Source organism: Camelus bactrianus, chromosome 3 (genome assembly GCF_048773025.1).
Source record: "Camelus bactrianus isolate YW-2024 breed Bactrian camel chromosome 3, ASM4877302v1, whole genome shotgun sequence".
NCBI lineage: Eukaryota > Metazoa > Chordata > Mammalia > Artiodactyla > Camelidae > Camelus > Camelus bactrianus.
In genome coordinates, this window is record NC_133541.1 from 138,260,918 (window position 1) to 138,281,933 (window position 21,016).

At 39.9% G+C, this 21,016-nt stretch overlaps 1 protein-coding gene across 25 annotated transcripts in view; it reads right to left on the reverse strand.

The window, feature by feature from the left end:
* The window catches only part of LOC141577158 (trafficking protein particle complex subunit 9-like), a 138,381-nt gene that overhangs the window by 76,332 nt on the left and 41,033 nt on the right, over positions 1–21,016 (reverse strand). For 20 of the 25 annotated variants that reach the window (XR_012505816.1, XR_012505815.1, XM_074361294.1 and 17 more), the window contains 3 exons: positions 19,626–19,811; positions 16,924–17,148; positions 10,135–10,258 (listed from right to left, as the gene is read on the reverse strand). Coding sequence is in view for 2 of the 25 variants with exons in the window: in XM_074361304.1 (XP_074217405.1) it covers positions 17,130–17,148 (19 nt within the window). In the remaining 23 variants the exon portion in view is untranslated. Of the gene's footprint in view, positions 1–10,134; positions 10,259–12,250; positions 16,309–16,923; positions 17,149–19,625; positions 19,812–21,016 lie in introns of those variants that run through there. The other 5 variants (XM_074361283.1, XM_074361304.1, XM_074361302.1 and 2 more) reach the window with 3 other exon arrangements.

Below are 21,016 nucleotides of genomic sequence, written 5' to 3' on the forward strand. Positions count from 1 at the left end.
CCCCAACCTCTTCGGAGCAGTCCCTCAGAGCGATCTGAGAGGCTGTCATCCCGGCTCGATTCCTTCCGCCATATAAACATAACTCTTAACTTTTAGGCTGCACATGTATTTCAGTCAACAGTTTTGGACACCATGAAGGGACCCAGAGCAGACTTTCTCCAACTGAATTCTCCGAGTATCCGGAGCCTTGGTACCAGCAGTGGCCCTTTGTGCCCATCCACCTCCTCGGGGAGTCCAGATGAATTTGGGTGAGTCTATCTTGGTTCTCGGATCTCCCATATTGGGTGATAATCCTGAGTTTTATTTGGCGGTGTATCCAGGTACCTGGCCCTCCAGTTGAAAGATACTGGGGGGGAATAACCCACCCAGTGGAGACATACTGTGTGGGGCCTGGTTGAAAGATAACGGGAAACACCCATCTTTAGGAGACGTCCAAGGTGGGGCTGGTTGAAAGATACCAGGAAAATACCCAGTGGGGACCTCCAGAGTGGGTCTATGTTGAAAGACACTGGGGTCAGGACTGAGTGGTTAGGTAAGAGGCTGGTCTAATGTTTTCCTCAATTTGGTTACCTCCATTGAATTTTTCAGAATAAAAGTAAAACTCTTATGAGGAACCTTTCAACTCCAAAAATGGGACCCCCTTCCTGGCTGGTAACAGTTTTCTCGGATGACTGAGAAACTTGCAGGAGTGGTATAGGCAAAGACTTCATGCCATCGAGTTGTCCCTGCGGGAAAACATACTAGTAATTTTATTCTGACAACCCTTCCTTAGAATGGGGAATAGAACTTTCAAAAAAAAAAAAAAAATAAAGGAAGGAAGAAAGAAAAGGAAAAAAAAGATAAAGAAATGACAGATTGCCAGCCTCCAACTAATACCCCAGCCAGGTTTATATACATACAATACTTACAAATTTAATTGGGAATTAAAAAAAAAATCTCACTCTTAAAGTAACTAACCAGGCCTGATAAAAACATTTTTTGGAATTCTGGACTTATAAAAACCAAAACCCTTTTAGGGGGAACTTGGATTTCTCTTCCTGTGTCTTTGAAATATAAACGTTTTATCTTTCGCTGGGTGTATTATGTGTGTGTATGTATGTATATATATGTTTCCTTTTTGTTTTTAATGGAAAATTTGGACTCTGCCATGCAAAAGGTACAAGTATTGTGTACATATGGTGACCACACAAATAAATTGGGATTCTCAACAATCCTTTGTACCAATTTTCAGGCATTTTGCCATCTTAACCTTTGTTGCATCAGTCTGGACCATGAACTGCTTTACCTTTTGGAGAGTAAACTTTTGAATTTTATTTAGGCAGCACCCCTACTCTCATTTGGAAAAGCTTCTTCATCTTATTCGTTTAAAATCAATATATATATATAAATTGATGGCCATATGATGGATCCCTTAATTTGGAAAACTTTTAAATTGGTGAAAGTTGAAAGAGCTCTCATTATAAACAGCCGTTTTATTGGTACCTATTAAAATCAAGTTTAAAGGTAGAAAATATATCTAATGGTTAATCTAAGAACTTATTTTATAAAAACTGGTTTAAAAAGCTACATTTATGTTTTTCCTTTCCCATTAAAGGTTTTAGAGATGTTAATAAAATCTTAGAATAATTAATGTTAATTAGGTTGAGTAACTGGAAAAAAGAATGTAAAAATGTCGAAAGAAAAAAAAAATCATAAGTGGATTATACTAAGTGGGTAAATTTTTTTGATGGTTATTTTGAATGACATAAATAAAATGGACATTGTCGGACTTTGAGACAAGGTTTTGATTCTACACTACGTAAAGTTAAAAAAAAAAAATGGCCAAAATGGTCACCTACTGCCCCCCAAAATTAAAGTTCAAAGAAGTCCGTTTTATTTGCCCCAGTTTAAAATGTATGTATTTATAGGGATAGATACATATAATATATGTAGACTGTGATATTTGATCAATGATTGGGGCAACAGACCCATTAATCAAATTAAAAGTTGAGAAGGGCCTAAGTTCTTTGGCTAAAACTTGGGTATCCCAGAGACTTTTCTATAAAATTAGATACAGTGAAAAAAAAAAAAAAAAGAAAGAAAGAAAAGAAAAGAAGAAAAGGGCTTCTGGCATTCCTTCTAGAAATAAAAATTATTGATTAAACCTAATAAATATTAAAATTAAAGGTATAAGAGTTAATAAAGTTGAGATAAAAGTTTGTAAAATTGGTATGTTTAAATGGGCTTTATATAAACTTTTTGCTTAATTATGTTATGGGATAGATATGTTTCAATGGAAAAACGCTTCCCCTTCTTGGTATTACAAGGCTGGGCACATTTCTGTCCCTCAGAAAATATTAATTGAACAAAATAAAGGAAACCAATAGAGTTACATGAGCCGTCCAATATAATGTAAAATTAAAAACTAATATTCAGTGGCTAATAGAAAAATATAATAAGAGGTTTACCCTGGGTTTAACTTATAATTCAAGGAAAAGAGACCTTACTAAATGCCTTATGTAAGCTTTGGAAGACAAGATAAATTGAACCTTAAAGTTTTAAAACATGGAATTCTTTGTTTAAAGCTCTTCTCACTGATACAAAAAAGCCAAATAAGGAGGTACAATTGGGCCTGCGTGACAGAGCAGTTCTCTGGGGAACTGGAAGTGTCTGTCATTGTCTTGCAGGTCAGAAATCTATATACAGCAAACAGTGACATAGGACTGAGCCTAATTAGCTTAATGAGAGAAAACTTAAGGCCAAAGAAATTTTTGGCATTTTAGAACTCAGAACTCTGATGGGTCCGTCAGACTTTGTCAAGAAATCTTAAATGTCTTTTTCATAAATAGTAAGCCTTAGTGATTTGAGAAAGCAAATTAAGCTTACTCCAACTATTATTATACCTATCTTATAAGTAAGTTTTAAAGTGAAGCTATGAGATCTCTAGCTTTGGTCTGTTTATAAGCCTGAGTACACATTATAGATGTGAGATATTTCTACAGCTAAAAAAAAGAAAAAAAACAAAGTCAAAGAGCTCTGCTTAATTGACGTAAAAAGTAATAGCTTACAAATTAAGTATTTTTAAAATAAAAACTAACTAATTTGACATTCAGGTTCACGTGAACTGGAAAATATTCAATATTAAGATAACACTTGGTATTGTTTAGTTTAAGTGTGTTCTAATTAATATAGACATCTTTAAACTCATCAATATTAAGTATAATGCCTTTACTGTACCTAGGTTTAATGAAAGTCAAATAAGATCCTGTTATATATGTTACAGATTTGTCAAAAAATAATAGTAATGTGGTGTGATAAAATTTGAAGTAAATTAAATGCAAATGAGATGAGAGTTTTGGGTAAATTTTTTAAAATATATATTTAAAATGTATGCTTAAGATAATCTCTAAATGTTTGGTATCTAAATTCTAGAGTTGTGCTAAATTAAGTCAAATGATAGGATTTTATTAAATAGCTATGCCATTTTCAGATAAAATAAGATTGAAATATGAATTACTTAACATATTACTTCCTCTTACAGAGAAACTAAAGGTGTTTAGAAATATTAATAAATGCTTGGTGCCACTCTGAAATAGTCTCTATTATTAAGGGAAAGATCTCAGTATCCTAGGAAGGTAAGATAAATGTGTAAAGGAAGATATAAGGAATGGAATTATATTTTGTTAATGAAAAATAGTGACTTTGTCCTGAATCTGGTTACTTGTGAATGGAAGAAAAAATAAGGGACACACTAATACGAGTATAGAAACCTGGGGAAGGCTTGTGGAAGAGGAACCCTGAGGAAAGAGTTTTGTACGTGGTCAGAATTGGCTAAGTTTAGAATCAATTTGGGCAAAGTAAATGAATCTTAGAAGTAAGCTGGTACAAGACTAGATTTGGTTTTCTCTCTGTTAAGGGGACAAAATTTTCTTAAAATATTAATCCACCTTCAGTAACAAATTGTAAAACTTCTTATGCGACTTAAGTGATCTGTTGTGCCTTTACCTTTGAAATATTTTCTTGTTAATGAGTAAGTACTACTTTACAGTGATCTATACGCTTATCTGACCAAGTGTTTTGAAAACTTTTAACAAGCTCCCCAAATATCAATTTCTCATTAAAATTCTTTTAGTCTCCAGTTAACTATAGGATGCTACAAAGGGTCCCTGAAACATCTCAAAGAGAGATTTTAAAGTAGTAAGTTTCATTTGGCATGTTAACTAACATGGGAAGTATTGTCAAAAGAATAATAAATCTTTCTAGGTTATATTGTATGAGAAAATATTATTAATATAGATATTCTAGAAATTATATGGACTCCCTAACATTCTGGTATATCTGAAATGTTACCAGTCATAATTCTGGTTATTGTGACCAGGTTTCTTTATAGATTACAGTGTAATGTTGTTTAACCATGCTGTTAATTCTGTTGTCATTTATAGGCAGGTAATTGTTTTCTTCTGATGATTTTGCAAAATACTCTCTCTTCAAGGAGATTTACTGATTTCTAATAAATTTCAAACTATAGCACTGAAATAAACTGGGTAAGAAATTTTAAAGGTCTAATGAAAACTCTGATTAAAAGAATTAGTTACGTGGGACTGAGTAAACTGATGAATATGGTTACAATTTTTGATTTTGTCTGAAATACTACTGGCTTTTAACCTGTTTACCAGACATAAAGAAACTCTTCTCCTTAAACTAGTTATGATTCACGTCAATTTGATAAATTATACCTATGTAAGCAGACTTAGAACAGTTATCTTTTCTCTCTATCTGATCCCTCAAGAGACTAAAATCTTTAAGGTCCCCAGTGGCTCTATGAGATAAATTAGGAAGATCGTCTCCTAACAGGTATAGGAACCTCAAGGTATTTTAAGGACTTCAAAAAGAAAAGAATTTACCTAAATCTGTTAGGCAGAAATCTATGACAAGCCCTTGACGGGGCTTTCCTGGCCTTAGCAAACCTTATTAACATTCTAGCTTAAAAGTCCTTATTAAAAGTTCCAACACAGCCAATTTAAAATAGTCTATATGATCAAATAATCAGACTTAACTTGTAAACAAATTTACCTTGATTTGACTATATTTGATAAAAATGAGGGAACTTTAGAGAGAAAAAGATTATATTTTAGTGGATATTAAATTCTCGTTTTGTTAATTGAGGTCTATATTTAGTAAGACATTTCCCAGATCATTCCTTGCTGTCATGTTACATTGCTGCAAAGTTTAATTGAATTATTAAAAGGACACTGTATGTTTCTTTCTGAAGCTTAGTAATATATCCTTGGGTAAAGATCCAATGCCCCATGACCTGCGGTCAGGGGATTATACATACTGGAACAGGCATGACTTAAAAAACTGTCTCCAACATGAATGGAAGGACTCTATCAGGTACTTTTAACTAGACCATACACAGCAAAGCTGAAGGAAACTGACTTTCTGATTCATTTCCAATCAGAAAGAGCCCCTGCAGTGCACTGGCCTATAGAGCACTGCTCACCTTAAACAAGGCCCAAATGGAGAAAAAGCTACCAGGCCAGGATGAGAAGACGACGACATATGAGGTAGACAGCTGACCCAAGACACCAGACCAGGCCTGTATACCAGTTACTTTGATAATTTCTCCTACCTTTGATTATGAACTACCCCAATGTTTAAGTTTATGGTAAATTACCTATGTCTAGTACTTCTGTGTTACCTTGGTGGGTTTCCCTACTCCAAGGCTCTAACTAGATAGCCCTCAGGAACGTTATTCTAAAAAGGAAATTATAGTTCTGTTTAGGCCACTGTTGATCTTACAAGGTGGGAGACCTCACCTGGCCAATTAATACCTGCTCGAAGCCTGACCATAAATACGAACTTTCTCGTAAGATCACTCAAACTCAGTCAGAAACACAAGAAAAATTTTAACCAAAAATATAACTTCTTGACTAATAAATTCTTAATCGTGACTTTATTAACGTTGCTAGCTGTATTACTTACATCCTGTCTATTTTATAAGATTGTTTTCTCTTACATTTCCCAAAGTGTAGCTAGGCCTACAACAAGATTGATGATGGCAAATCATATGGAAGAAATACATAAAATTTATAACCCTGCATAAAATAATTATAACAGTGTGATTCTAGGTATGGGAATGAGCAACGAAGGGTAAACATTTCCTGGATCATAACAGACTAGTAAGACAGGCCATCCAGAGAACTTTTAGTATCAACAGGGCCTGATAAAAACACCTAAAACCTTGAATGGCAGGTCAGAAGTTTCTTCAACCTGAACTAGGAATGAGCCTTCATAGCACCCTGGGACAAAATTGGTCATGAAATGTCTCTCAAAATATTGGTCGAATTTAGGACCAAGGGGGAGCACTGTGAATGAAAATACTACAATGTGAATGAAAATACGGCAACCATGTCAGTAAACAAAGAGTGCTGAAACCAAGTCATCAGCAGCTGCCACCATCTCCCAGGGAGGACAGGCTTATAGCTCAGCCTAGGCAGCCACTCAGAATGGGGCCCTCTGAGGGGACTCAGAATATGAAAGGACAGAATACTGGCCCTAGATAACTAGGTGCTTGTAAAAGGAATGAATTCAATGAGCCAAAATGTTTACTTCCTCCCATAAAAAGAAAATCACTAAATTCTTGAAATTGAGATGCCTGGATTTCTTTAGATAACAAGCAATCTTTTATTCTTCCAACTCCCTGGTCTTTGTTGTAAAGTTCCTATAAAATCCTAGCTCCTCCCCTACTTCTTGGGAGCAGTCCCTCAGACAGATTTGAAGGCTTTAATTCCGCCTCGAGTCCTCCCGCCAAATAAAGCATAACTCTAAACTTTCAGGCTACACATTTCTTTCAGTCGACAAGTCCCAGAATACACACAACTCATCAATTCTGTAATGGAACACACTGGATCAGGAACCAAAAGAATGTTCTAGTCCAGAAAAACTACGGGACCCTCTTTCTTCCTGTCATTATACAATCCCACCAGAACTCATTAATTTGCTGTCTGCTCATCTGGCAACCAAACTCAGAGAAGAGTCAACTCAGCACAGTGCTGTGCTGGGGAGAACACCCCGCAGCAGCATGGCGGGCTGCCTGCTCTCCCGCACGCTCTGCTGACCCCTAGTGTCCTCCGTGGAGACCAGGCCAACAGAGCTGTTCCCAACAGCTGCAAAGTCCCACACATTAAATAAAAGCGTTTTATTTTATACGATATGTTACGTATATAACCATTTCTGAAGACAGCTTTGCAAGAAGCCTAAATCTTCAACATTAATCTGCAAATGCAAATGCTGCCCCCAAGAGAAAACAAGTCTTAAAACGATGCTAAGGACTCCAAAGTCCTCTCCAGGACCATCAATCAAATTGCCTGCAGGCCTGCAGCTGCAGGCGGCTACATGTCTGTTTTTAAAACAACGCCTTCCTGCAGTCAGGTGCTACAATGTCCCTCTACGCCCTCCCATCTGAGGGTAAGAGCAGCCAATGCAGAACCTTGCAGGGCAGCACTGACAATACTGGACACAGAGGATCAGAGCTAAACTAAGCCTTCTGATGACACGAGCTTGTCACTGTGTCATTTTACAGATGAAGATATATAGAAAGAGGTGGGGTGACCTTGCTCAAAGTCACACAGCTAATAATTGGCAAAGTCTGTAACCCAGCTACACCCTCCGGTGTGACGCCCCCACTGGGACACCCACAGGGTTCTCTCGTGCCTGCCTGACCAGTCCTTTACTGTCACTCATAACCCACCACAGGGTCTGAACGTAGTCTGCCTTTTCAGCCTCTTCTCCCTCTATTTTCTCAGGAAAAAGGCTGCTCGGGCCACTATGTGACTTACGGCTCCCCAAACCCTCCGTGCTCAGGGTGGTCTTGCCTGTGCATCCAGCACCCTGCTCAGAGGCTCTTCCTCCCCTGCAGGAGGAAGTTTCCACTCTCCGCAGGGACACCCCCTCAGGGAAGCCCTCTTTTCGCCCTCAGCATGGCAGGTGTCCCAGGCCACATCCCGAGCTGCCCCACTAGGACTGCGGGTGCCCAGGTTTGCTAGTCAGAGCAGCAGCCTCAGAGCCAGGGATTATGCCCGGGTCACCCTGCAAACTTACTGCCCGCCTCACAGCCCCCAGCCAGCAGGTCACCTGGAAGTCGCAGCAAGTGCCCCACCCAATCCCGAAGTCTCTTCATTTGCCAGCACCGCTGATGAATGGTCTCCAACCTTTGGTCAGTTTTGCACAAAACAGCAGCTTCCACTGTGAAGCAGGGGGTTTTCTCTTCTGCTCCCCATCCTTACTGGAAACGTCAAGGGAAACCAAAAGGCCTTTTCTCAACCCTTTTCTGATGACACATTCCCACCCACAATATTCACATGCTCAAGAGCTTTGGGTCCACGTGGTTTTGTTTCCCATACGCTAAGTGGCTCAAAACACTGCGGGATTCTTTCTCTTTTGAGAGTATTTGTTTGTACTGAGTTTATCGGCTTTAATCACTTTTTGTGTCTCTCTTCAGTGCCCCTAGCAGTTGCCACTTCTTACTCCATTCAGCAGCCTCCCTCCCAACATCTAGTCTAGGAAATGAGCTGTGATGAGGGGCCCGGGGGCAGTCACAGAAGATGGAACTAAGGCACAGAGAGGTGACATATTTTGCCTGAGAAGATCAGCTTCAAGCCCCAACACTGTATGTCACGTCCCTCTGTTTAACACTTATGCTAAACTAGTTAACTTTTTATAGATTATGGTTATAAACAGATGAGGTATCAAAATACATACAAGGACACACATCAGCTCTATGATGTTCATTAACTCCACTATTTTGTTTCTATTTATTTTACTTCTGTTAAAAAAATTAGGAACCTCTGCAGTCAATATAGCAAAATGTTAATGGGTTTTAAATCCAGAATGTAGAGGCGTAAGTGTATCATTAATCATAATTATTTGTATGGGCATAAAATTATTTGACAGACTCTCTCCCCTCCCGCTACTCGCTACTGGCTCTCACCTGAGCTCCCAGACCACACATTTAACAGCCTTTCACTTTACCCACAGCTGAACTCATCAGTTTTCCCCCAGAGCTCCCTCTGAAGCTTTCCCTCCTCAGAGCACAACAGGACCATCACTTACCTCATTAATCCACCCAGAAACCTGGGCCTTACTCCATCCTACCTTCACAGACATCATTCATCCTTTCCTTTTTACCATCTAAACATGCCTAAAGTCTGTTCGTTTTTTCCCATTGCCTGTCCCACTGACTGTCCCACCGTTTAGGTGGAAGCCACCAACACTTCACACCTGGACTCACGAGTCTCCCAAGTGGCCCCACAGCCGCTCTCCCATACTAGACACAAATGGGATATTGTCACTCCCGTGCTTTTATGACTCTTTTCAAACCTACTGTTCTTAGAAGAAACTCCAAATTTTTCACCTGGTGAAGGTGTTTGCCATGAATCTTGAGCTCAGGAACGGCAGGACCCCCCTCCTTCTTGGCCCTCCCCTTTCCCCAAGGCCCAGACCTCTCCCCCTCTGCCCCGCCCTCTGGCACAGCGCTGGCCCAGGAGGACCTGCTGAGCTACACCAGCCTGTATTCTAACCCTGGTCTTGAGTTCTTAGCAAACTGCTTCACTTATCCATACAAATCCAAGGTAGATTAGAAAGATTATAGATGTTGAGCTAGACTATTGATTTGGGGATTTTGCACTAGCAACCTGCAAGCACATGTTCTAATGATTCTGTCTTCTTAAAACCACACCCAGATTTAAGGAGTATTTGTGGAATGTCTTCGGAGTAAAAGGGACTGTACTTTAACAGACTATATGTTTTATAACATGAACAACCCGGACAGGGTCACAAATGGAATCGCCTCACAAGTGACAGAAGACAGGTGAGAGGCACAAAGCAACAGGTCTCAAAGATGGTAAGAGCAAAGTTTTTTCGCCAACCCCCAAAAATTCCTGAAAGAACCAAAAATTCTGAATTTTGAAAGTAAAAGTCTATCATATATAGGAATAAAATAAATGATCCTCTTCATCAGTGTTTCAAATCTGACTCCACATATTTCAGCAGGCCATACTGAATACTAGCACAGAAAAATCAGATGGACTAGTGGTGAGTAAGTTCCAGGAAAACGGCAGTAATTCCTCCACTTGTGTAAAGACATACACTCACCTGCCGAAGGTGAATGTAGAACGCATTCTGGAGAAATTCGGAAGCTTCCAGGGTCCGCTTCTGAATGGCAAGGACACGGACAGCTTGGGAGCATGCTTCTAACTCAGTCACCGGCATTCTTACACTGCAGGGGGAAAAGGAGGCCCTCAGTCGAGAGCAGAGATATTCCTGTAGTGTCTCCCAGGCCGAGCCTCGGGGACTCAGTGCCCTGCAGCAGCCCGGCCCCAGGCGAGGACACGCAGCGTGGCCCACCCAAGCAGGAGGGGCACTGTGCTTGAGAAATCCCATCCCCGATGGGGGCAAGAGGGGCTGGTGGGGTTGAGTGAACCTATAAATGCCCACAGAAATATGCCTGCATTCATTCAAGTGATACAATCAACAGTAGCAGGCTATTTAACAAAATTTCAATTTTCAGTGGAAATTTTGCCATTCCTTTTCACTTGTCCCCTGCACTCTGAGACAGGCTTAGGCTCTCTCACACCTGCAACTCTGAAGCAATAGTTGTGAAGTAATTTTACTTTGCTGCAAGTGTCCTCGCTCCCCGTGTCACTGTGTCTGTCCTCTCTTAACACAGTCGGATATCTTCCTGGATCTCTACCTGAGTTCCTTTCTCTTCCTCCTCAGATCCTGAGATAAAGGACAAGTGAAGACACATGACCAGAAAAGGCACTGTGGACTTGACCGAAATCCACAGTGACACCCTATGTGAGTGCTGCCCACCCCTTACCTTCGATTCTCAAGGTTCTGCCCAGGGTGACATCCAGCTGAGAGGTGGCCCAATTAAAAGCTATGTGGCTTGGGCACGGGGACAGGTGCAGGAGCTGGTTCCGGGGCCAGGCCCCTCCCCACGTCTGCTCCCCCCTCCACCGAAGCCCCACTGTCAATCACTCAGGCTCCGTGATCTGATGTCCTTCTCTTCTACTCTACTCCAAACCCTTTTCCTTTTCCTTTTTTTCCCTAATTATCCCCAGCTGGAGTGATTTTTTAATCGCAGTATCTAAAAAATTTCCTGCAGCCGAAAATGAGTTCTCCAGATATCAATGCCCATATGCTGGCTCCTGAAGAGAGCCGCTGGCTAGGGGGACCCTCACCAACACTCACGGGGCATCAGACATTTTCCAGGGTCGGCCACCCCCAACAAGAGTTTGCTGTGACCCCTATGCCCGCACAGCATCCCTGCTCACAAAAATATAGTTGGCCCACTTATCGGTTATTAAGAAGCAAAAATACAAAATTGCTCATGTTTCTTACTAAAATTATCTATGAAGCAGAAAAGGGAATTGTAATAGAAAAGAACAATTTTGACCCCATGTTAGGTCTGTTCCTTTGGCTTTAACCCTGTGCCCTGTTTTCTAGGCTCAGACTTGCTATCTCTGCACCATTTGTAAAAGAAAGTTGCATTTAGACTGAAATATCCAGGACAGCCTCTTCTCCTGGCCGTGATCTTGAAGGATGCTAACTAATCTGCACTTATGTAGAGATGGCAAGTAGCAAAATAGAGAATAACTTTGTTTTATTTTTGGAGGTTTTACAGGGGCAACATGATTTGATCCACATGGACAGCTGCAAGAACAGCGGATTCAAAGGACAAGCAATTCATACAACAAGAAGTTTCCAACAACCAACTGCAGCCCCGCCCCTTTTTAGCATAAAAGAAGACTCAATTCTGACTTGGGGAAGATGATTCTCCAGGACATCAGTCTGCCATCTTCTGGATCTGCCAGCTTTGCAAATAAAGTCACTATTCCTTGCTCCAACACCTCATCTCCCGGTTTATTGGCCTGTCATTTGGTGAGCAGAATGAGTTTGGACTCGGTAACAAAATGACTGCATTGGAGGTAGTATGTCTCCACTGTTTCCTCGTTTCCAGTATGTAACATGCACATTACTTATGATCTAGTGCAAATAATTCATCAAAGACAACCACAAAAAGAAACTATACTCACCCAGCTATCAAAACTGAACACAAAATCTGTCAATTTTATATGCTGTTTAAGAACACAACCGAAAAACCTAACATAGGGAGTCGATTCCACGGAAATAAAATTATTTCTACTCCTTCAAAACTTTTTCTTTTCTTTTCTATTTTATTTTGTTTTGCTTATTGAAAAGAAAATAAAAGTCAAATCATTTTATTTCACGTATTTTTGTTATAGCTACATACTTTAAATACTACAAAAAGACTTAAATTGCAATAAAAATTGTTCATATATTAGTATAAAGATATATACACAATCAATGGGGATTAGGAAAGGAATGGACATTTACTAAAAATCCACTGCAATCCAGTCTTTTACAAGCATATCCTGGAATATAAGCTCTATTATCCAGGGAGCCTCACCCATATTCTCACTACTGAGTCCCTTAGTAATCAACCACTAAGTCACCAGCATAGAACCATGTGATCAGTATTTTAGGAATAAATGAGGGAATTAGCTCATTCAATTCTAAAACAAAAACCCTAAAATAAATACTGAACTTATTTACAGATAAAGAAAATTTGTCCCCAAAAAAGTAAAGTTTCTTCCTCAAGGTCACAAAGCTAATAACTGGTAAAGGTAAGATTTGAACTAATCTGCCTGATTCTAAATACTAAGTTGGAAATCCCATTCGACTGGGGAGTGTCCAGCTGCAAGCCTATAACCTTATCTTTGTTCAGAGCTGGCCTTAGACAGCCTGAGACAGCACCCCATTCCTGTGGAACTCGAGGGCAAATGATAACAATAAGGATTTTATATCCAGCAGTTTCTTAGGTCTCATGTATATAAAGTGTCAGCAGGTCAGCAGAAAATCTCTGGGAATCATGAGTGGGTCCAGACCGTTTTGCTGATTAGAAACTCAATCTATCAGGATAGAGTGACCTTCCCATGAGAGGCCACATGGACATAAACTAAAGGCAGCTGAACAATGGAAACTAGCAAGACCCCGGAACTCAAGCAAGGATCCCTGCCATCCCCCACCCAGTTTCCTCTTCATCCGTGTGGACATGAAGACAGAAGACCCGGGTTCTTGTCCAAGTTACACTATCATGGATTCTCACCCATAAAAAGTTACGAATCTATGCTGTCGTAAGTCCTTTCCAACTCAAATATGATGACACCAATATCTCAGCAGAATATCTATGTCTCCACTTCCCCTCTTCTAATAGGAGACTATTTCTGTGGACACAAAGCAGAAATCCAATTTAAAAAACCATGCTAGAAGCCAGGCGAATTTCTGCTTAAGATACTTTGCTCTCACGCTCAGTGAATGAAAACTCAGAAAAAGTGGTCCTTCTCCCTCAGCAAATGGGAGGTAGCCTGATTGTGTGTGTGTGTGTGTGTGTGTGTGTGTGTGTGTGTGTGTAAATCAAATATAATCATGTCTGGGACGTGTACAGATTATTTTTAATTTCACTGTAATTTCATGGGGATGAGACAACATTTAAAGTAATTTGAATGTAGTGTTCTGAGACAGACTCAGTATCTTTTGGTGGAGGAGGTGAAAGGGGAGAGTAAAGGAGGAAAGAGGTAAATGAAGCAAAGAAGTAAGAATACTGCTAGGGAAAGGCAAGACGTTAATTTTGTTCCTCATTGCATCACATACAAATTAGGGACTGGAATTCCCCCGTTGTCTTATGGAGCACTGAGTTGCAGAAGAAGAGGTGACAGCCCATTTCTCACTGAGATTGTGACTCTACGTGGCATCTTATAGACACAAATCATTTACCCTGATCAAACACTCTAGCAGCAGGCTGTAATTCTCCTGTTTTGAGAGACAAGAAAACAGGAGTTCAAAGCGGGTAGATAACTTGACAAAATTCAGAGGACCAGTAAACCAGAGAGGATGAAATCAAACTCAGATCTGAATGCAGAGTCTGATCTTCCCACTCCCAGGGCTGGAAAATCCTTAACACACAGGCTCCCCAGCTCCCCTGCAGTGTTCCTAGGCCAAGCATTTCCCATGGTAATGGTCTCCAGTTCTCACAGACACAGCGCTCTGTGTAGCCAATGACCTTGATCAGACCTTGATCATCTACCTGCCACGCCCACCAGGCTTCACCATACAGGCAGGAAAGCTGGCTTTCAAGTGCATACAAAGCCACCCTTAGTCCAACCTGGGCTCTTCTGCAGCTTCTCCAGCCTAAAGGCAGCCATGAAAGTGCTCACAGTTTGTACGTGAGCCACACTCTCTCTCTCCATCTGTCTCCCCACCTATACTACTTAGCTATGAACATTTTGAGAATCTTGGAAACAAATACTTAAAAACAGAAAAGAAAGGATTCTGGAACAAGTACTTAATACTTACAATTTTAAATGACAATTTACAAAGTGAGTATTGACAAAACGAATCTTCCTTTCTAAATGTCAGTTTTAAGCATTTAAAAATATAATAGCAAAAAATTCTCACTTACAAAATTAACAAAAACATAAACAATAATCTGGAATAAATTCAAAAATAATGCCCATATTCTAAATGGACAAACTTCAGGACTGTACTGAGGGTTAAAGTAAGAGGTATGAATGTAGAGACATAAACATATTGCATGGAGAAAAGCAGTTTTGTAAAGATGTAAGTTCTCCTAAGAATAATACAAAACTTACTAAAAAATCCCATGAAAATTCCAATCTGATTTTTTTTAACTTGAACAAAATATTTTGGAATTCTTCAGGAATAATAAAGTCATAATACTTGACAAGAAAATTTGGGATGGAAGAAAAGAATCAAAAAAAATCAGACTGCCAGTGATTAAATAAATTTTTACAATATGTAAGATATGGTGCTGGAGTAAGGAAAGGAGATTGACAGAAGGGAACCATGAGCTCAAAAAGAGACTCTAGTGTATGTAAGTATTTTGTACAGGTGGGATTTCAAATCAAAGAGAAAATTATGAATTCGATAATTGTCCTGGGACAGAGAATCACCTGGAAAGAATAAATTCCATTCCTGTCATAATGACCACAAGATAAATTGCAGATAGTGATGTAAATATTAAAAAGTACTAGTAACAGCAAATACAACTCTTTGCTCTTATTAACTCAACTTCTCCTCACTATAACATGTACTATTATAATCTCCATCTTAGAGATTAAAAAAACCTACAGAAGAGATTTATTCCATTATAAGAGAGTATTTCTAAGAATAATGTCAAAGATAAAACCCATAAGGAAGACATTTACTACCCTAAGAATAGTTTGAGCCACAACAAAAATCAAAAAACTTCCTGAACAAAATGAAAGGAAAGAAATGACAAGAAAAAGCTCTGTGATACATGTTGATGAATTCACGAAGTTAATTTTCATAACATACAAAAAGCTGTCACAAAGCAAAAAGAAGCTCCCTCACTTAAATGTGGGCAAAGGACAAAAGGAATCATTCATTTTAAAAAAGTCAAATGGCTAATGAGTGAAAAATGCTCAAAACTTCACTGGTCATCAAATGCAAACAAAAACAATGAAAAAGCACTTTTGCTTATCATATTGGCAAATATTTTTAAGATATTCTAGCTAGTGTCCATCTGTGGGAGAACAAATCATGAGCGACTTTTTCAGAGGATGACATATCAATGGATTTGTACGCTCTGAAAAACGTACATACACACTGACTCAACTCCACTTCTAGGAATCGTTTCATTTAGGAAAAAAAAATCAGTCCAAAAAGATGTACCCATCAGGGCATTTACACAGCACTGTTTACAAAGGTGGGAAGAAAAACTGAAGTGAAATCATATCCAGCGATAGAGAATTGGTTACATAAGTAATTGTGCATTTTTTCATTCCCCAATGGAGAAGGAATTTCTAGTCACTTGAAAGGAGTCTGTGATGAATGTAAACGTCACATCCAGGGACTAAATTTCCAGAAGCCATAACTAAAGGAATACACATACAAGAACACAGGAATGTCTGTACAAGAAGGATGCAACTCAAACATTCTTTCTGACAGTGGAAAATGGAGAAAACTTAACTGTCCACCATCAAGACAATGATGCGGTAAATCAAGGCGAGCTGCGGGCGCTGAGGGAGCCGGCGTTTCGCCGTGGTCCAGGGCCTTGTCCACAGCACTCTCCCACCAAATGTGTCCGTGGACAAGAGACGACACCCGCACATCAGGAGACCCCTCCAATCTATCTGAAAGGGCCGGGTGAGTCTGGAGTGGGAGGACGTCCATGATATACCCCTGAGTGAATAAAGCGAGCTGCAGAAAAACATATAGTATGGTCTCATTTTTAAATAAAGCATATATACACACACCTATACATTGATATCTCATATGTGTATATATATGTATCTCATAGGCATAAAGGTCATGAAATATATATACCAAATTTTCCACAGCTTTTACTCTCAGGAAATAATGGGAAGGGAGTTAGGGGCCTTCCTGTACCACCACAGTTCTCTTTTCAGTATTTCAGTTAAGTATACTTGGAATTTAAAAGTTTATTTAAGTCCGAAGTAAAATGGACCATGCCTCCATAAGACAGAATGCTACACTGGTCTTTAAAACTCATGCCAGGGGAGATAGAATATTGTAGAAAAACATGTAATAAGCCAAATGGAAAATGGAGGTCTCCGAACAGTAAACAGGGACAGAGTGCTCACTGGTTTTTATGACAGAGATGATACACACTGACGAAAAAACAGAAAATAAATGTTAAATTGTTAATTATTATCTCTGAGTAGCGGGACCAGGATAGACACTTTTGTCCCTTTATTCAAACATATTATATTAAATGCACATTATTTTTCATCTGAAAAAAGCATTTTTAGACGTGTAGTACCACGCAGTGGGGAATAATACATGAATACTTACAGAAACAAGTAACTAGGAGACACCGCAGCAGCGCCACACAATGTAGAACGGGCAATCCTGATTAACACCGCTCAGTTACATAAGGATCCACAAAGTGAGAGCACCTGCTCTAACAGGGCGTGGCCCCCTTCTATTTGTCAGTTGTGTCTTCAGGGCTGAGGCAGTTCTGAGCACGGCCAGTGTCAGTTCATGTGTCTGGATGGATGCTACTGGAGGTGAGGGCACCTGCAAGCAGAAAGGAAGAACAGAAACCATCTTCTGCTTTTTCTGTCTTGTTTCTTTGTTACTTTAAAAGAGAGGCATAAATAAGATAAACTGTGTATCTCCCCTACTGAAATTTCAGTAATGAAACCGTTTTTAAAGGCTTCAGAGCTTATATTCTGTCTATAACTGTCTTTTCAACAAAGCATCATATTTATTAAATGTTAATTGACTCAGTTAATTAACTCCCTGTTGAAACATTCAAGTAAAGAACATGAAAGGCCTTACGTAATAGAACCACACCTGCAGTGACTAGCTCAGCTGTCTTGACGGCAATGCAGTCAGCCCCCACCATCCCGAGGCCCTAAGCTCCTGATGCTGGTAAGAGAGCACGCTGCCGCCTCAGATGGAGAGATACTGTGAAAGCATTTTTTGAACTCTACAGTACTGACAAAACATAACTGACAAATCCCAGGCTCCTTTGAAGCTGTCATTTTCGGTTTCTGGCCAACCCCAGTCAATGAGCAGAACCACCCCATACCCGAGTCATGGGACTCACGTGGGAAGAAATTTTGTAGAAATTTCCAGGTACAGAATGTAACCAACTATATGTAGAACTCTGATAAAAGAAAAGATGAAATACTCTGATGTTGAAGACACTCAAAATATTCTCCTAAGCCTTAGTAGCTGGAAAGGCTGGGCTTCTCCTCAGCCACTTATTTATTTCACAGCCAGTGAGCATCTCCCACAAGCCCTGTTTCCCTGTGTCTGCTGGGAGCCTCAGGCACACTCTTGATGTCGATCTTATAAGTCACAGGGCAGACGCGTGTCTCTCATGCCTGCCACCCTCACACAGGCTCGCCTCCTAGCCTCACTGTCTGAACTTGGCCCCATTTTCTCACCTGTTTATTTGGTATCTGTTCTTCTGTAAGCTGCCTGAAATGCTTTTTGGAACAAGTCAGAAGAATGAGTGTGTAGATAAATGGACAGTTGGACAGGTGAGAGGTGGGCAGACAGACAGAGAGACTCCAAGAAAAGGGGAACAAAGAAAATTCCCTATGCAGAACCCTCTTCTAGTCAGGGAAGAAAACCGCCACGGAGACGTGTGAAGAGCTAGGTGGCTTAGGGCTGTTTCCTGGATTCCATGAAAAGTCCCACAAAGAGAGAGGGTAGAACTATAAATAATAAAAGAAAAAAGCATGCATGCTTGAAAAATATATCTACAATATGTACTTTCTAAAGAATAGATTCAAATCAGCAGGGCCCAATTACACAATTCTTGGGTAATTACAGAAATGAGAATCCCATCTCCAAAGCACAAGGCATCCCTTCGTAGCACTGAGAGTCTACACGGGGCTGTTATAAAGCCTTCACCACAAAAGCTATGCTCTCCTGCACTTACGAGGAAGGAGCAGCTGTGCCCGGGCTGCCCACGCGCATCATTTGCACCCTACAGCACCTCTACGGGGGAGGGACGCCTAGCGAGCCCCATCTCTGCAGGACAGAAAACAAGCCCGGGAGAGGCTAAGCCGACCTACCAGTTCTCCATCTCACAGGACTGGTCACTCCAGACCAGGACTCGAACTCGGACCCACGTTTGTAATCACGGTACTACCGTGTTTTGTGTGCTTTTTGTGTGTATAATACATTTATTTCTGGCATGAAAGTATATTTAATACATGATCGGTTGTCCTGTCTAACTCATTTGCTCACAATCAGTCTTCATATTGTTGAATTGTACTCTTTTTCCGTGGAAAAAGTACGGAACGAGCGGGTGTTAGAATGAGGTGGGGCTCCATTCTTTATCTGTTACCTCATCTCATCCAAGTCCCCAACCAGGGAGAAGGAGCACATGTTTACTTCATCTTTTAAAGAGAGGGCTCCACTGATGGTGACTTAACTCCAAAACCAAGTCTGGGGAAAGGGCACATTCAGCAACCAGAACATTATCACCAGTAGGAAGGCAAAGACAGTTCACGGGAGGGCTCAGGGGGTCACCCTGATTTAATTTCAATCGATAAAACAATAATGCACTCTAAAAATACTAGCATGCAATGGATTGGCTCATTCTTGACATCTAGCAAGTTTCCACAGCCCACATGTAAAATTATCGTGAACCAGTGAAAGGAAGTGTCTACAGACAAGAAAAATCAATGCCACATGTAAACTGAAACCCAGGCTGGAGGAAAGGAAGAGAAAGGGCATAGTAAAGAAGTGGGGAAAGGCTGGGGAAAAAAATCATCACACGGACTCTCAAGCATCATCCAACAAGCATATAATCATTCGAGAGAGAGAGTTACTGAGGTCCTATTCTGTGCAAGATTGTAGAGCGGGTGAAGCAAGAGCGCAGCGACCATTGTGGCAGCAAGTGGCGGGGCTCAAATACACTTCTGATCCCGGTACCTGGCACACTTGTCCTCAGTATAAAGGGAAAAAAAAAAAGTAAAATAACTCTGTAAACTCAAAGCATTGTTAAAAAAAATTAAACAAAACCTAAATACCTGGACAGACAAACCACGCACATTGCTGGATCACAAGACAGCGCTCTTGGAATGGCAGTGCTCCCCAGAACGATCCGTATATTCAACCTGGACTCGATCACAATCCCTGCGGGCTCCTCTGCAGAAACTGACTAGCTGCTGCTACAATTCATATGGGAATTCGAGGGTCTCAGTAACCAAAACGTACTTGAAAAAGAAGAACAATGTGAGAGGACTTGTAATTCTCAATTTCAAACCTTACAACTGTATGCCTAGGTGAGATTAGAGGCCATTGTGAAGTTATGACTGTGTTTATCTGTATTTTCTAAATTCTCTACAATGAATATAACTGTTACAATAAGAAAAATAAAAAGTAAGGTGTCTTTTAAAACATGCACACCGATTCATTCATTGGGAAAAAAACATTTTAACTATAAAAAGGTAACCAAATATCTAGTGAAAAAGGACTACTTAAAATCAAGTGTGTATTTACATTTTTCATAAATTGAAAACTGAAAAGCACAAACACATCAAGTTTCTAGGGAGACCGATGCAACATATTAATAGTTATTTTCAAAAATACTAATTGAACAATGAAAACTCAAGAAAGGGAAAATCGCGATTGACAGCCAAATGCAAACACATGGAGAGCAAAGGCCTAGAAATCACAGTTCCTTTAACTCTGATACTAACTTAATAGAAGAGGAAATTCCTCCCTGTGGGGACAGTGGAATCCCATGCATAAGACAGGATACAAAGTACAAACTGCACTAGAATCTGGGGTGAATTTCTTAGAAGAATTCTAAAGTTACAACATTGCTGAAAAACTATAAAAACACTGAAAGACAGATTAAAACACACAGTCATATATATTATATAGAAACATATGAAGTCTGCTCCCATGTTGCATAGAAATACAAACATATTTGTTCATTTATGGGCACTGATTACTTTTTCCCAGGTAGAATATTTCAACTAAAACAAATAATCAATAATACACACCTCTTGTCAAATTTACTTGATAAGGTACTCTTCTATGTAACCATAATTTGTCTAAGATAGATCTAAAATTAGTGAAAAAGATCTTTGTATGGTTTCTTGAACTCTTCTCAAAATTCCAAGATTAATTTTAAAATAGATCTGAGCAGTTTTTTCTATATTAACTTTTCCCTCGTGAAATGAACAGCACAGTCTATTGTCAAAATTCTGTCCTTACAATGATTCACGAGCACTGTATCCTAACAAAACTGCTGGACAGCAAGGCACTATCCAGACACTGTGACCAAACAAATGAAACACAAGGAAGACAGTGAGCCTATTCTGGAGGGCTTACCGTCTGTGTCAACTCTGGGGTTTTTATTTGATTGGTTTGATTGGGTAGCAAAATAAAATCAATCAAATACTTTCTTCTT